General features: G+C 35.3%; 1 protein-coding gene across 2 annotated transcripts in view; it reads right to left on the minus strand.

Moving 5' to 3' along the window:
• Window positions 1-16,492, minus strand: part of PDE1A (phosphodiesterase 1A) — a 259,700-nt gene that overhangs the window by 44,701 nt on the left and 198,507 nt on the right. For both annotated transcript variants that reach the window (XM_047773019.1, XM_047773020.1), the window contains exons 7-8: window positions 9,804-9,904; window positions 2,510-2,635 (exon numbers count right to left, since the gene is read on the minus strand). In XM_047773019.1, coding sequence (XP_047628975.1) covers window positions 2,510-2,635; window positions 9,804-9,904 — 227 coding nt within the window. The remainder of the gene's footprint in view (window positions 1-2,509; window positions 2,636-9,803; window positions 9,905-16,492) is intronic.

Here is a 16,492-nt window from a genome sequence, read left to right on the forward strand (position 1 = left end):
TAGAATAACTTCCTTGTCTCACCTTTTTCTGCTTATAAAGTCTGTCATTCTGTAGTTATTTGGAGCTCCTTTCTATTTGCTAGATGGGATGTTAATCCATGAATTGTTGAATAAAGCCAATAATATATTTAAAGTTTACTTAGTTGAATTTGTTTTTGTTTTTGTTGTTGCCCACAACTGTGGCATGTGCAAGTTCCCAGGCCAGGGATCAAACCCATGCTGTAGTAGTTGCAGCTTGTGCCACAGCTGTGGCAATGCTACATCCTTAACCTGCTATGCCACACAGGAACTTCCTGAATTTTGTTTTTTTAATTGTAATAAATAAATGTTAGATGTTATCAATCATCAACTAATAATGTGTCAATAAACTAGGCAAACCAGTGCACAAGGGAAATGTTACTTCATGAATTTTTCCTGCCAAAATTTAAAAATTACTGCATTTATGGTTACTAAAGTTACTTTAATAAATAAATAGATATGCAAACAGAAGACCTACAGGTCTTTAAAATGCTATCCATCTTTTAATTCTTGGTAAAATACTATTTACCAAGGTTATACTAGTAAATAAACCTTCTGTAGCTTTTCAGAAACAGCATTGGATCTATTAAATTCTACATCATCATATCAAAAATAATGATAAATCATAAATCACTTGATATTATGGTATTTTTTAAAACAATTCTATAAAAAACATGCAATTAGAATGTTTTGTCCAGTAACTTCTTAATTACTATTACAAAAATATTATAAAACATTACAGGTGTAAATTATTAGAGTAAATATTAAAAATGTTAAAGAACAAAATGTAAGAAAAAAATCACACTGAAATAGCAAGAGAATCAACTTTGAGAAGAAAACACTTAATTCAAAGGAATAACAATAAAAATTAATGATGCAAATATTACCTCTGGGAGTGATAATCACTGATGAAGAAATAAATTAATACTGTAAATATAAATAATCAATCTCTTGGACTTTAGGAAATACCTTCATACTTGTGTACCTGGATCTACCTTTGCCCTTCTATTCTCCATATACCCAGACACAATGTCTTTTACAATTCCTAGTTGGAGACCCAACTGGGTTATCATTTCCTGCAGAATGAATGAGAGGGCTGAACTGGGATCCCCCAAAAAAGTGCCTCCTTCCTCCCACTTTCAACCTTTCTCTATAGTTGCAAAAGTGAGCCCGTATTTTTACTACAGTTGCAAAATTTGCAAAAAAAGTTGCAAAAGGAAGTTTGACTATTTGGAAAAGTAATCATGGGGAATCAGGGCTTGGATTTAAACCCTGAATTAACCACTTTTTAACGTATTTTAAGGCAGATCTTAAGCCCATGTCACTTCTTTTCTTTGGATATTTCTTTTTAGCTTGATTTAAAAGAAAACAAACAAACAACCCTTTGATATTTACATTTGAATGGAATTTTTTTCGGCCTATTAACAGACTTTTAACAAGACACTTTGTTAAAGATGAAGGCTTTTTAAAAAAAATGTAAGTCATAGAATATTAAGGATATAATCACACTAAAAAAGTCTATGTTTATCTGAAATTTATATTTAACTGGATGTCCTTTAATTTTATTTGCTATATCTGGCAACCCTATAGTCAAATAAAGGGGATGCTGATGAAGAGGATCAAGAGGAAAGGAAGAACGTTTATGCTGAGTAGCAGGGGTGCATCCTATTGTTTTTCCCTACTTGGTAACAAGCATTACCATTTCATGTAATTTTTTTTTTTTGTCTTTTCTAGGGCTGCACCAGCGGCACATGGAGGTTCCCAGGCTAGGGGTCCAATCAGAGCTACAGCTGCTGGCCTACACCAGAGCCACAGCAATAGGGGATCCAAGCCACATCTGCAACCTACACCACAGCTCATGGCAACGCCGGATCCTTAACCCACTGAGCCATATCAGGGATCGAACCCGCAACTTCACGCTTCCTAGTTGGATTAGTTAAGCACTGCACCATGACGGGAACTCCCTCTAATTTTTTTTTAAGAAGATAGATGCCTTAGAGAAACATGTAAGATTTCCCTCTGCATCCTGGTAATTTTAGTATGATATATTTGTATTTTTTCTCAAATACTGAGTTATTTTGATTTTTAAAAAAGCTAAACTCCAATATAGAGAAGTAATATATGAAGGAATCAGAATGACATGAAGATTTTGAATTCATGCTGGACCCCATATTGGTACAATTGAGTAGAGTTCTATTCCAGAGAGTACATAATTATGTATCTTAAGGTATTTGCTGCATGGTACATGGTTTATGGATTAGCTATGATGCATATAAATGTTGAATTGGCCTTGAGAGAATCCAGCTCAATCTAACAGGGCCTAGCTCCTGAAAAAAGTCTTCTATGTATTAATCTTCCTCAGAGTCATCTAGTAAAGGGGAATTGAGTTTGGAGTGTGAGTAAAGGATTGACTTCCATCTATTTTCTTCACTTTAAATTACCTGACGTTCCTCTGAAATTAAATTTCCTCTAGGTTTCCTATGAAACTCACCTCCAGTCATCTTTGGATAAATTTATCAGGACATTCATTTCTTCTTCTTGCATAAGTCGATAAGCTGCACTCACATGGTGATTTTCAAGAACAGAACGATCATTATACAAAATGGCAACATCTGACCTAAGAATTAAAAACAAAGTGCCTATAGTAGAGGGTTTCTGTAGACCTCATGAATGTTCAGTAAAAATATCCAAGTTATAAAACATATCATCAGTAAAAATCCTGTAATTAACACCTAAACTTATGGAGGTACTTAGTTTCCTTTTTTGTTTATAGTATGATAATTAAAAAAAAATAGACTTAACTTTTCAGAGCAGTTTTAGGTTCACAACAAAATTGACCAGGAGGTACGCACATTTTCCATATACCCCAATTCCACACATGCATAGCCTTTCCCATTGCTAGCATCAGAAACCATAGTGGTGCATTTGTTAGAATTGATGAACCTAACTGAATACTGTTATCATGCAGAGTCCATAGATTCCATTAAGAGTTTACTCTTGGTGGTGTACATTCTATAGGTTTGGACAAATGTATGTAATGACAGGTATCTACCACATACAGAGTTATTTTCACTGTCCTAGAAACCTCTGTGATCTAATTCATCCTTCCTTTCCTATTCCCTTAACCCCTGGCAATCCCTGATCTTTTTATTGTCTTCAGTTTTGCCTTTTCCAGAATGTCGTATGTTTGTATTCATATAATATATAGCATTTTCAGACTGGCTTCTTGCTTGTTTTAGTATGCATGTTAACTTTCTTCATGTCTTTTCATGGCTTGACAGCTCAATTCTTTTGAGCACTACATAATATTCCATCGTCTGGATATATCACAGCTTATTCATTTATCTAATGAAGGGTATCTAGGTTGCTTTAAAGTTTTGGCAATTATGGATATAGCTGCGTGAAGGTTTTGGTGTGGACATAAGCTTTTCAGCTCCTTTGGGTAAATACCAAGGAGAGTTACTGCTGCATCATATGGTAAGAGTTATGTTTAATTTTGTAAAAGACTACCAAAGTGTCTTCTAGTATGGCTGTACATTTTGCATTCCCATCAACAATACATGAGGGCTCCTGTTGGTCTACATTTTCACTAGCATTTGTTGTTATCAGTGTTCTAGATTTTGGCCTTTTTCATAGATGTGCAGCAATATCTTATTGTTGTTTAGTTTGCATTTTCCTGGCATATATAATAAGGTGCATCTTTTCATATGCTAACTTGCCATCTGTATATTTTCTTTGGTGAGGTGTCTGTTAAGGACAATTTTTAATCAGGTTAAACCAGCTGTTTTATTTCCAATTTTTGAATTTTAAGAATTCTTTATATTTTTTCCACAATAGTCCTTTATCAGATCTTTTGCAAATATTTTCTCCTACTCTTTGGCTGGTCTTACAATTCTCTTGATACGGCCTTTCGTAGAGCATAAGTTTTGAATTTTACTAAAGTCTAGCTTATTAATTATTTATTTCATGAATTGTGCTTTGGTGTTTTATCTAAAAAATCATTGCCACACCCAAGATCATCCGTATTTTCTACTATGTTGTCTTCTTGGAGTTCAGCATTTTGCATTTTACATTTAGGCCTATTGTTCATTTTGAGTTAATTTTTCTTAAGAATATAAGACTTGGGAGTTCCCGTCGTGGCGCAGTGGTTAACGAATCCGACTAGGAACCATAAGGTTGCGGGTTCGGTCCCTGCCCCTGCTCAGTGGGTTAACGATCCGGCGTTGCCGTGAGCTGCGGTGTAGGTTGCAGATGCGGCTCAGATTCCTCGTTGCTGTGGCTCTGGCATAGGCCAGTGGCTACAGCTCTGATTCGACCCCCAGCCTGGGAACCTCCATATGCTGTGGGAGCAGCCCAAGAAATAGCAAAAAGACAAAAAAAAAAAAAAAGAATACAAGACTTGTATCTAGAACTTTTTTTTTTTTTGTACGTGGATGTCCAGTTGTTCCAGCACCATACATTGAAGAGACTATCTTTGCTCCATTATATTGCATTTGCTCCTTTGTCAAAGATTAGTTGATCATTTATGCAGGTGTGTTTCTGACCTCTCTATTCTGTTCCACTGACCTATTTGTCTGTTATTTTGCCAGTACCATGCTGTCTTAATTGTAAGTCTAGAAGTTGGAGAGTGTCAATTCTCCAACTTTGCTCTGCTTCAATACTGAGTTAGCTGTTCTGAGTCTTTTGCCTCTCCATATAATTATTAAATCTGCTTGTTGATATCCACAGAATAACTTTCTGGGATTTTTACTGGGATTGCATTAAGTCTATAGATCAATAGACTGACATCTTGACAATATTGAGTCTTCCTAATTAATGAACATAGAATAGCTTTTCATTTATTTAGTTCTCCCTTGAATTCTTTCAGCAGAGTTTCATATTTTGCCTTATACACATCTTATAAATATTTTGTCAGATTTATGCCTAAGTATTTCAATTTTTGAATGCTAATGTAAATGATGTTTTATATTTTAATTTCAAATTTAAGTTAAAATTTAATTTCAAATTCCACTTGCTCATTGGTGGTATATATGAAAGTGACTGTGTTTTGTGCATTAAACTTATATCATGCAAATTTGCTGTTTTCTATAATTGCTTATTAGTTATAGAAGCTTTTTGGTTGATTTTTTTTTTTGGTTTTCTACATAGATCATCATGTCATCTATGATAGTTTTATGTTTTCCTTCCCAACCTGTATAATATGATATTGAAAAGCAGTAGAGAGGTAAAACATCCTTGCCATATTCCTGACCTTAGTGGGAAATCTTCGAGATTCTCACTGTTAAGTATGATGTTAGCTGTAGGTTTCTGTACATATTCTTTATCAGGTTGAGGAAATTCCCCTCTATTTCTAATTTACTGGACATTTTTTTTTAAAATCATGAACAGCTGTTGGATTTTGTCAAATGCCTTTTCTGCATCTTGATATGATATGATCAGAGTTTTTTTTATTTATTTATTTTTTTGCTTGTTGATGTGATAGATTAGCTTAATTGATTTTTAAGTGTCAAACCTAGGAATAAATTCCATTTGTAACCTGTGTAATTTTCCTTTTGTTAGAATTTAAATGTATTTATGCTTTTTCCTTTCAATTTGTAATCCAGATACCTCGAGATAATCTAGATATGATAAAGAGATAAAAAAAATTACTTAATCTCATTTAATCAGTAAATGAATCAACCCCTTTGTACCTATTCCAGATAGCTGCCTACCAGCCTTATTCTCTTGGACTAAAGTTACTTTGGGTAGAAAGTAGAGGGATGGTGAAAGTCATTTGGTCTATTTATGGTTATATGTTTCTTCCTTTGTAATTCTATAATTTGATTTGAGTATTATAGGTCCTCTAGCATCCAATTAAACTTGGAAAACCATTTTGTAAAACAAAACTTAAAATGTATGTTTCACTACCAATTTATAACAAGCATTACGTTTTAAAATGATGAATTCATCAAGGGAAGGTTTTTTATTTCTTTCCTGTTCGTATTTTCACATTATTTGATCATCAAATTAATTAATTTTCCCTGCTGAAATTGGTATTCTAGCATAAAGTATTCCAGGTTTTCTCAGATCCATGTAATGGAACCTTTGCTGCTTCTTCTATCCTCATAGGTTGCCAGATCATTTTGGAAGTGTGGAATGGAATCAGAGTTACTGTATTTAATGGTCAACCCATCCAAGTTTAGAACTTGGAGGTAGGTAGCAAAAATTACAAAAGGAAAGTAAAGGTAATACCTGTAATAATTTTACTACCTCTTACACTAATACCCAACACATCCCTCTCATTTTTCCTTCTTCCTGGTAGATATATAATCTGTCAGCACTATAACTGCCTCATTAAGACTTACTATTTCAGGCTTTCAATGGGTGGAAGTCTAGCACTGACCTTACCATTAAAGATTTACCAAAGAGTAGACAAGGATAAATAAAAGGAAGAACTAAAGAAACCTGGCTTCTGCTGCAAACCATCTATTGAAGATCTGTATCATGAGATCTTAATCATTATCATTAGTCTGACTGATAACCAAGCTTGATTATTAATCCACCATGGGGTGATGACCTAGAATAATAGAATAAGCAGTAGAATAATTACTTCCTCTTTTTTCTAGTACTATCATAAAAGTAGAATAGCATATGTAGTTAGCTAATAGTACGTATCTCCAAAATAGATTTCTTTTAATAATCTAAATCTTGGCCTAAAAATTTCTTAATAATTGTAGCTCAGGGAGTTCCTGTCATGGCTCAGCAGGTTAAGGACCCAATATAATGTCTGTGAGGATGCGGGTTCAATCCCTGGCCTCACTCAGTGGGTTAAGGATCCGCTATTGCCACAAGCTGAGGTGGCTTGGATCTGGCATTGCTGTGGCTATGGAGCAGGCCTGCAGCTGCAGAACCAATTCAACCCCTAGTCCAGGAACTTCCATATGCAGCCATTAAAAAAAAAAAAAAAAAAGGTAGCTCTTTATACAAAAAACTGAACTAAAAAAACATACCTGTGGCCCTCGTTGAAAGAACATTAAATAGATCTTGCCCAAGTATCTCCAGAAATTTGCTGAGATCATGGGGAAAACTGTGATTTGCAAAGCACATATTTTATATCACACAAACTCCAAACTAGCCATGGAAGTTTTGGCAGGGTTATTGTATGATGTGGTTCTAAGCATCACTATTTCTTCCTTTTAGCAACAAGCAAAGGTGTTTTTTTTTTAAATCAGACTTAATTGTAGCAAAAGTATGTGTGATTTAGTTTCATAAATTCAATAGGATACCAAGAATACAGAATGGTCTTGATGTTTGAGATGGTCTTTGACTGCTATGGAAAGACAAGATTCTAAGCAACATGCAATGTCCATGGTAACATGTAGCTTAGCATTTTCTTTTCACAAATAGGAGATTATTTCTATTTATTTACACTTTCAAGGATTTCATAAATTATAATGTTTGTATTGAAATCAAATCTAGCCCTGCATTATGTTTTAAATTGTTTTTCAGTCATTTTGCATTATCTAGTAAATAGGTTTCCATGTTGGAAAAGTGACTCTAAATCCAAGTAACAATGAGTAATCCAACATAAAATTGAATGAGTGATATCAGTACATAAGACGTTATTTCTCCTTGGACAAGATGTGAAGCACAGTGAGTTTCAAAAAGCATAGCATATTGTTGAATTTGGTCATTACAGCTTTCTTGTTCACAGAATTTTCAAGTTCTTGTAGAATTAATCCATAAAACAACTGATCCTGGGAGACAATTTATAAGTAAAATAAGTACGAGACCTCCCTCTTCCTCATTTTTATACAGAGCTTCTTAATATAAAATGGTAAAAAGTGTATTTTTTTTTCATCCTCCTCCCCTTCTCCTCCTTCTCCTTTTCTGCCTTCTTCTTTATCTCCATCTCCTTTTCCTTCTCTGCAGTCCAAAGTATAAGTGAATTATGGTTCTTCATCCAGTTGTAAATGAACGATGAAAGGAGAAAGCTAGAAAGGATCATATAATACTGCTGCTGGAGGCCAATCCGTTGCCTTCACTTTTCAAGGTAGAAAGAGCAAGAAGTATTCATTGGTAACAAATCACTTGCTCCCTTCTCCAGCTCCTAAAACTGTGGCCCTACACAGGCCCAGCTCTGTGATGAGGTGTCTTTAATTAAAATCCCACTTCTTATGAATTTGGTGGATGTAGAAGAGCCTTTGCCAAGCAAAAATGACCTGAATATTTTACCTTTCCCTTGATGTTTAACATAAATGAAAACAAAACATATATGTATATTCTGTAAATGTATAAGTTAAAAATATCCCTGCAGCACAACCAGATTTCAATGTCTTCCTTCTCACTTCATGTCCTGCAATCTGGGAGTCTAGGAAGACTGGGGATGGACAGAATGCCTTCCCTAACATTTCAGTTTGAATCTCAGCTCTCCCTCTCTCTCTGTCTCTATCAAGGGGCCATGATTTTTAAGTACATCCATTTTAGATTATAAAAGATAACGATTGTTATATGTCTGTCTCTGGCCATGGGAGTAGAGTTGTGTAAGATGTTAACTGTAGGTGAAACTGTATGGTTAGGGGAGGGAATATAACTCTACTTTCTGTTCAGATTTTCCCTAAGCCTAAATCTACTCTAAGAAATAAAGTCTATTAATTTAAAAAAATGAACAAAGAAACAAATAACTAGGTTTAGTTTTCCGTTAACAAAATAGAGAATTCTACAGCAGCTCCAGAGAGAAATCAGTCTCTCGACTTACATCTCCATCTTAAGCATCTCTGGTTAGGGAAAGACTTAGAAATTCAGGATCCTATATAAACAAGTGAATTGGATCCTGGTGGGTCCTCGACCAAAATCTGCCTCCCAGACATTGAGATCTCTGTGCAGCCAAAAAGAGCTTAGAGACCTGCTCTGCTAGGGACTGAATTATGTTCCCCTCAAATCTGTCTGTCTATAGTTCTATAACCCTGATACCTTAGAATGTGACTTCATTTGGAAATAAGGTCTTTAATAAGAGATAATTAAGTTTAAAAGAGGTCATAAGGGTGGGATCCTAATCCAATATGACTGATGTCCTTAGAAGAAGAGACACAAGTTACGGCTTCAGAAGAGAAAAGGCCATGTGAGGACACAGCAAGAAGTCAGCCATCTGAAAGCCAAGGGGAGAGGCCTCAGAAGAAACCAACTTGCTGACACTTTGACCTTGGATGTCTAGTCTTCAGAACTGTGAGAAAATGTCTGTTATTTAGATCACTCAATCTGTAGTATTATGTGATAGCCCTAGCAGACTAATATACCTCTATTTTAGTATTTTGATTCTAATAACTGCCATTATCACCGTAATTAAAAATCTCATTTTCCAATTATTTCAAATTTAGCATTTCATGCTAATCTGTAAATAAGGTTTCTTTAATGTTTAGATTTTTTTTCCCCCTCAGGAGTGGAATTTCATTACTTTCAAATAAATAATGACACCACACTGATGCCTTGAACAGTATGTTGCAAGATTTGGCTCAGTGAATAAAAGTCTGACTTGTGTGATTAGTTTGGTGTAAGTTCTGGGCAGAGAGAAGTCATCACACACATTCTTATGTTTAAATTACTACACATGTCACTAAAAATATACAAGATTCTTGATAAATAGGAACTGATCGAAATGTTTGCAGCTTAAGGCATTTTGCTAAAATCCATTAAAACTATTCTTATTAGACATCTTTATTATTTTGAAATCCTCTTAAAAATAAGTAACATTCAGGACAATAAATTTCAAGTTTTAATTTAGAAAAGTTAAACCTTATCTAACTTACCTTGTCTGAATATGAAAGTTGTTCGTAGTTCCTGTATGCTCGTAATCATGAATGGCAGCGGCAAAGACCATTGCTAAAATTTCCAGTTCAGTGAGCCAGTGCTATTGAATTAAAGAAAGATTCCATCATATTAAAAGGCAGAGTCAACGTTATCTTTCTACCAAAAAACTTCATTGCACATAGTATAAATCATCACATAAAATTGTTTTTATGAATTTTAAATAATTTTCCCTTATTTTGCCTCCATTGATTATGCATAATGGATGCTTCATGAGGTCAATGATGCTTCACGGTTTGTAAGTTAAAAATCCAGACATTATAGTTTTCCTTGCTAATTGGAAAATAAGTAATTTTCTAAAATTTAAAAAGTGACCTCTAAATGGGTTTTAAATTCCCAGCCTTATCAATTTGGGTTCTCATGAAATCACTTACATTTTAGTGATTTTTACCACCTAGCTCATATAACATTAAACTGTCTTTTAGCTCAAGTGTTATAGAAAACCCTACTATGAGAAAATTTTCCATCTATGAGTTGAAAATATTCACTGTGGTCATTAGAGAAACCAAAGTTAGTTTTCATAATTAGAGATTTAGAAGATATTCAAGAATTTATCAAATTTCCTCTTCATAAGACATATATGAGTATACAATTAATAACAATAAATAAATGACTTTAACATAAATTACAGACTATCTCTTTTATATACATGGATTTTTTTTTTGTCATCAATTGGATGGTTTAACAAAATTCCTCTACTATTATAAATCCATTTTAGTAACTCAGTAGTTGATTTATCACTTACATTTTGCATGACACTTCAATTGCACTGTTCAATATGTTAACCATATGTGAGTATTTAAATTCAAAATAAATACAAATAAGTAAAATTAAATTCACTTTTCCAGTCACAGTTCCACATTCCAACTGCTCAGTGGTGGTGAGTGTTTATCATTCAGAACAATGCAGATACAAAGCATTTGCAGAATCACAGTAGTTCTGTTGGAGAACACTGCAAGTATGTGGTACTTGACCATAGGAAAGAAGGATCCAAAATGACATGGAACTTGTTCTGGTGGTCTTATCCCATGCACTTGCAACAAAGACCTTGCACAAAGCAACAGAGTGATACAACGTAAAGTACATGGATACTTAATAAAAGCTCACAGAGAAAAGGTACAATAGAAGGGTGGATAGGACATATATTTGGTGGCAGTGGATCTTGGAAGAAGGATGGACAAATGTTGATAGCTAAATGTAAGGTTGGGAACGGAGAGATTCTAAATAGAAAGAGCAAATGCTGAAAGATACTACAGAGACTTGTATGGAAAGTTGTCACGAGACATGTTTCTACAATATTTTCTTAGCCTCTTTGCTTCTGTTGTCTATGCTGAAAACTCCATCTCATCTTGCCTTACTTTACCCCATCTTCTTGCCTGAAAAACAGCCGAAGTGCTCGTAAATGACTTAAGCTTAAGAACAAAGACCTAAAGGCATAAGTTATTCATGTGGCCAGCTGAATGAGGACATAATGCATTGGTCTAGGCATGCAGACCTGTGCAGATAGGCACAGCATGATATGTCCTCTGAAGAATAAGAGGAAGATAAGCCTCTTGTCCCCAAGGGGTTTATGAGGGGTCTTAGCAGGATATGCATTAGCAAGGAGAAAGGAGGTGCAAACCTAGGCATACCTGGTTGCTGCAGATAGGCACACTGTCTGCAGAAGCACAATGGTGATTCTCTAGAATGCTATGTATAGATAGCTGAGACAAGCTTCCTCAAAGCTAATGATTGTTAAATGCCTAAAGGTCAGAATAAAAGCAGTGTGGTGTCTTGAGGCAGTGCTCTTGGTCCCTGAGACCTTGAGTCCCCTGGTTCCCACCTTTAATTAATATAAATGTCTCTGTGTCTTGTTTTATGTTAACTTTTTCCTTAAGTTTCACAGCACCCGTTCTTCCACCCTAACCTGCTGAGCTGGTCTCTGCAGAAAAAGGTTGATAGACCACCCTGATTAGAGCTGATAAATTAAAATTTTGAATAAAAGACAAGAGGATGCAGCTGTAGGCCCATAAGTCAAAGTAGAGGTGACAATATTGAGACTCATAGTAGCTAAAGACATGGGCTCCTTTCATATAACCCATTATGGTATTTGGCACATAGTAGGAACTTAACATTTGTCTGTTGAATTGAATTCCATTAGTTTTGCATTAGGAGGAGGTAACAGGGAGTCATGGAAAGGGACTGCAGAATCAGATCATCCTGGTTTAACCTTTGTTAATCTTCAGACAAATAAACTATTTACCCTCTCAGGCATGGTTCCCATGAAAACAGAACTGGTGATCATTCCCCTTTGGATGTTAAAGGAAATTTAAAGATGATGTGTGTGCTGTGCCTATTACAAGTCTTATCATACAGTAAAACACAGAATAAACGGCATTTTACTAAACATTAAATGCAAACAATACAAAACTTATTAAATTACTAACTTAAATATATTGTTTAAGGTGTTGAATCTGGAAAATTATAGTGAGTTAACATACCATTAGTGATTGCAATTCAAGAATAAATTCATCATAGTTGGATGACTGAATTAGAAATGACTTTCAGAATCAAAGAGAGTTGATATAACTAGCTGTTCTATGTTTATAGGTGCATTCAATTGTGAGTCATTAAAAGAAAGAAAATGACCTTATTAAAGACCTATATACAGGCTGAACTGGGAATGGCCTCCAAAGTCCCCATTAAGATTGTGGAATTAAACATCATCAAATGAAGAGCAACTGAAGTTAAACCAGATTTTGTAACCCAGAAATCCACTGTTTTATTAAAGAAATCATTATTAGAAAAATTCACCTATTTTCTTAAGGATTTCCTATTGGTTATGTTTAAGATTTATAGACTTTTCTGTGATTTTTTAAAAGCAACATTCTATATCTACTATGATAATATGAAATATGAAGCTACAATTGTAAGATAAAGTTATAATAGGAAGTAGGAGATGGATTGTAATTATAGATTATCTCATAAGTATTCAAACTTACTATCTTCCTAGCCATCAAAATTGATTATATATGTTTCCCCGTTTTAGTCTCATTAATCTCTGCCTCCCTTAAATAGTACTTCCTTCAATGAATTCATCTTGTTTATTGCCCCCGTGGTCTTAACAATTAAGTTTATATTATAAACTAGTTTGGGAAGAGAGAAACATTGAAAATGTCACACTTAATTGAAAAATACATCTATTTTGTATTAGTGAAAGTAGAATTAGGGGTTGGTTTTTATTTTTTTATTTTTATTTTTGTCTTTTTAGGGCCAGACACATGGCATATGGAGGTTCCCCAGGCTAGGGGACAAATCAGAGCTCTAGCTGCCAGCCTTTGCCACAGCCACAGCAACACCAGATCCAAGCTACATTCACGACATACACCATAGCTCATGGCAACACCAGATCCTTAACCCACTGAGCAAGGCCAGGAATCGAACATGCAACCTCATGGTTCCTAGTTGGATTCGTTTCCACTGAGCCACAATGGGAACTCCAAGGGGTTGATTTTTATAATCTAGTTGACAATTCATCTTACACTAGTGTCAAATGAGAATTTTAACTCAGAAAATAGATGCTTCAATTCATGAATTTTGTAAATGACTCATGAGGACAAGAGAGAGAATGAAGCTGAATTATAGCACTCTTCCCAACTGGAACAGTCATCAGTATATAAACTAAGTCCTTCTGATTCCTAATGGGCAGAAATAAAGGGTTAAAATGAAGAGTTATGAGCAACGTAGACACTGTACTTCATCAAAACGGCAGGTTGCATTTTGCCTAGAGAAACTCTCAGGCAGATTAACTCTCAAATGGCAGTTAACACCTCTCTCTGATATGTAGTAGCAAATGGATCAAGCTACTACATATCAGAGAGAGGTGTTAACTGCCATTTATAGCATGTAAAATGTTGATGGAAAGAAAGGAGAAGGAATGAACATTAGCTGGGTGTTGTAGGTAAATAGTTTCATTTAATGTTATGATCACCCTATTTACCACTTACAAGGTACTTTTATCCTTATTTGGTGGATAACAAAGCTGAATCCTAAGGAAGAGAATCAAACTGCCAATAGCATATAGGACAGAACAGGAATTCAGCTCCAAAACTATCTGATTCCAAAGTTTTCCCCTATTCTTTCTACAGATCACAATATTCCTTCCTTTTGTGGATGACAATAGCCTTCATTATTCAAGGGAGGCAATATGCTAAATACATTCTTCTAAGGTTTTAAAAGAAGAATTTATAAATAATTTAACTGGATATACTGATGGGTAGAAGCTAATAAAGTTTTAAGACTTATGATGTGGTTTTTATATCTGAATTATTTAGTGTATGTGTGTGTGTGTATGTGTCTGTTTGAGAATGTATATGTGTGTATGTATAGGGCTGGGAGAATTTAAGTCAGAAAATCACACTGACCTATTAGTCCTGGTATGTCTAAAAGGTAATTAACAACTCCTTACCTTACATTATAGGTAGGGTTGGACCTTTTTTCTCTATCCATTTGAATAAGCTGAGGTAGTTTGCTATAATTTACCTAATATAGAATATGAGTACATTATAGTATCAATACATAACACACATAAGTTAATACATAATATAATAAATTAACAATAATTTTTACTGATATTAGAGTATGTGTTAATAGCTATGTTTCAAGAATTATATTAGGGAGTTCCCACTGTGGTGCAGTGGAAACGAATCCAATTAGTATCCATGAGGATGTGGGTTTGATCTCTGGCCTTGCTCAGTGTGTCAGAATCTGGCATTGCTGTGAGCTATGGTGGCCAGGATTCTGTGGTGCTATGGCTGTGGCATTGGCCTGCAGCTGCAGCTTAGATTTGACCCCTAGCCTGGGAACTTCCATATGCCGTAGTTGTGGCCCTAAAAAGCAAGCAAGCAAGCAAAAAAACAAAGAACTAGGTTAGGCTCTTTACACATATATCATTGTTCCTGTTGTACTACAAGGTAGTCAATATTATTAACCACATTTTAGTGACAAGGGAAAAGAATGGAAAGCAGATGAGCTAGGAAGTGGGGAAGTATGGTTTTAAATCTATGTCTGCTTGCCTTAAAAGCTCACACTCTTTCGACTCTTCAAAATGCTGCTGTATTGGAAGCCATTTACGAGTACAAGATTTTCACACAGTTTGTAGAGTCTAGAGACATAGTGGCAAAATTTCTGAAGACTGAAGAAAAATTGATTCTTTTCATAGTGTAGGTGGCTATTTCTGGGTGTAGTCAGTGAATTACAAGTTCCAAAGGAATAGTTTTCAAGTCATCTTTCTCCCTTCTCTTAGAATTAGAGAAAACAGTGCCAGGAGCCCTAACATACAAGTGTTCCTCTGCCAAGGGCCTCAAATGATTGCATTTTCAAAGAGACATTTGCAAGTGGCTGGACAGCACTTGGTGAAGCATTTACTATTCAGCAAATGGATCAAGCTACTACATACCCCTATTATTGTGGCATAGGGCTACAAGTTAATTAAGTGACAAAAGGAGAGAGAGGGAGGCAGAGGGTGTCCTAGCCTCAGCTCTGCAAGGCACAAGTGTGCCCCAAATGACATTAACTAATTGAAGGACAATGGCTTCACTGCATTTCACGTAATGGTCCTATGAGCATTTTGTAGATGACAGGCTGCACTAGTCACCTGATAGTTCTGGGCTGCTACTAGAGAGCTCCATAAATGTTATGCTGATTAAGACCACCCTGAAACAGCAGAGCATTGACTAACACACTAAAGTAAATGACCTAGTCTTCTCCACATCAAATCCTAGGGGTTTCAGCTAAATGAATATTTCTATATGCTTCTTTTGTTTCAAAGAACCAACACATTTTGAGTTCCCATCATGGAGCAGCGGAAATGAATCCGACTAGGAACCATGAAGTTGCAAGTTTGATACCTGGCCTCCCTCAGTGGGTTAAGGATATGGCATTGCCGTGAGCTGTGATGTAGGTTGCAGATGCGGGTCGGATCTGGCATTGCTGTTGCTGTGGTGTACGCTGGCAGCTGCAACTTGGATTGGACCTCTAGCCTGGGAACCTCCACATGCTGTGGTGCGGTCCTAAAAAGATTAAAAAAAAAAAAAACCCCAAAGAACCAACACATTCACATGTATGAAAATTAATACTCACCTACATACTTTATCTTAAAAAAAGCTTATGAAAATAACTTTCAAAAAACTGTCAAGCTGGCAGTGTAACCCAGTTTTGATAAAATAGTCAATAAATTGAAAATTCATTTTGGCTTATTTTACCCATCAATCATAAAATTTTTCATTAGTTTAAACATATTTTCCTGATTCTGGACAACACTGACATTACATTACAAAAAGAGCCTCCCACCAGGCTCTTTTTTAATGAAGACTAAGGGAAAAGTAAAGGGCCCACTAACACTTTTTTTTGCTAAAGGATGAATAAATTCAGAGACAAGTTTCCAACTCAAACCTGCTAAAGTAGAGTGAAGTTATATTTACATTTAGGAAGTTATGATCCTCTCAAAAAGTGACTATGTGATCTTTACTAACAATTTCAACTTTCTAGGAGTCATGCCAGCCTGGCCAGATTTCCCCAGTCTTCCAGAGAAGTTGGAATGACTTGTTATATATCCTGGAACAAGTCTTCTTTGCAAGTCTGAGGGTAAATT

The sequence above is a fragment of the Phacochoerus africanus genome, chromosome 3, assembly GCF_016906955.1.
Source record: "Phacochoerus africanus isolate WHEZ1 chromosome 3, ROS_Pafr_v1, whole genome shotgun sequence".
Lineage (NCBI taxonomy): Eukaryota > Metazoa > Chordata > Mammalia > Artiodactyla > Suidae > Phacochoerus > Phacochoerus africanus.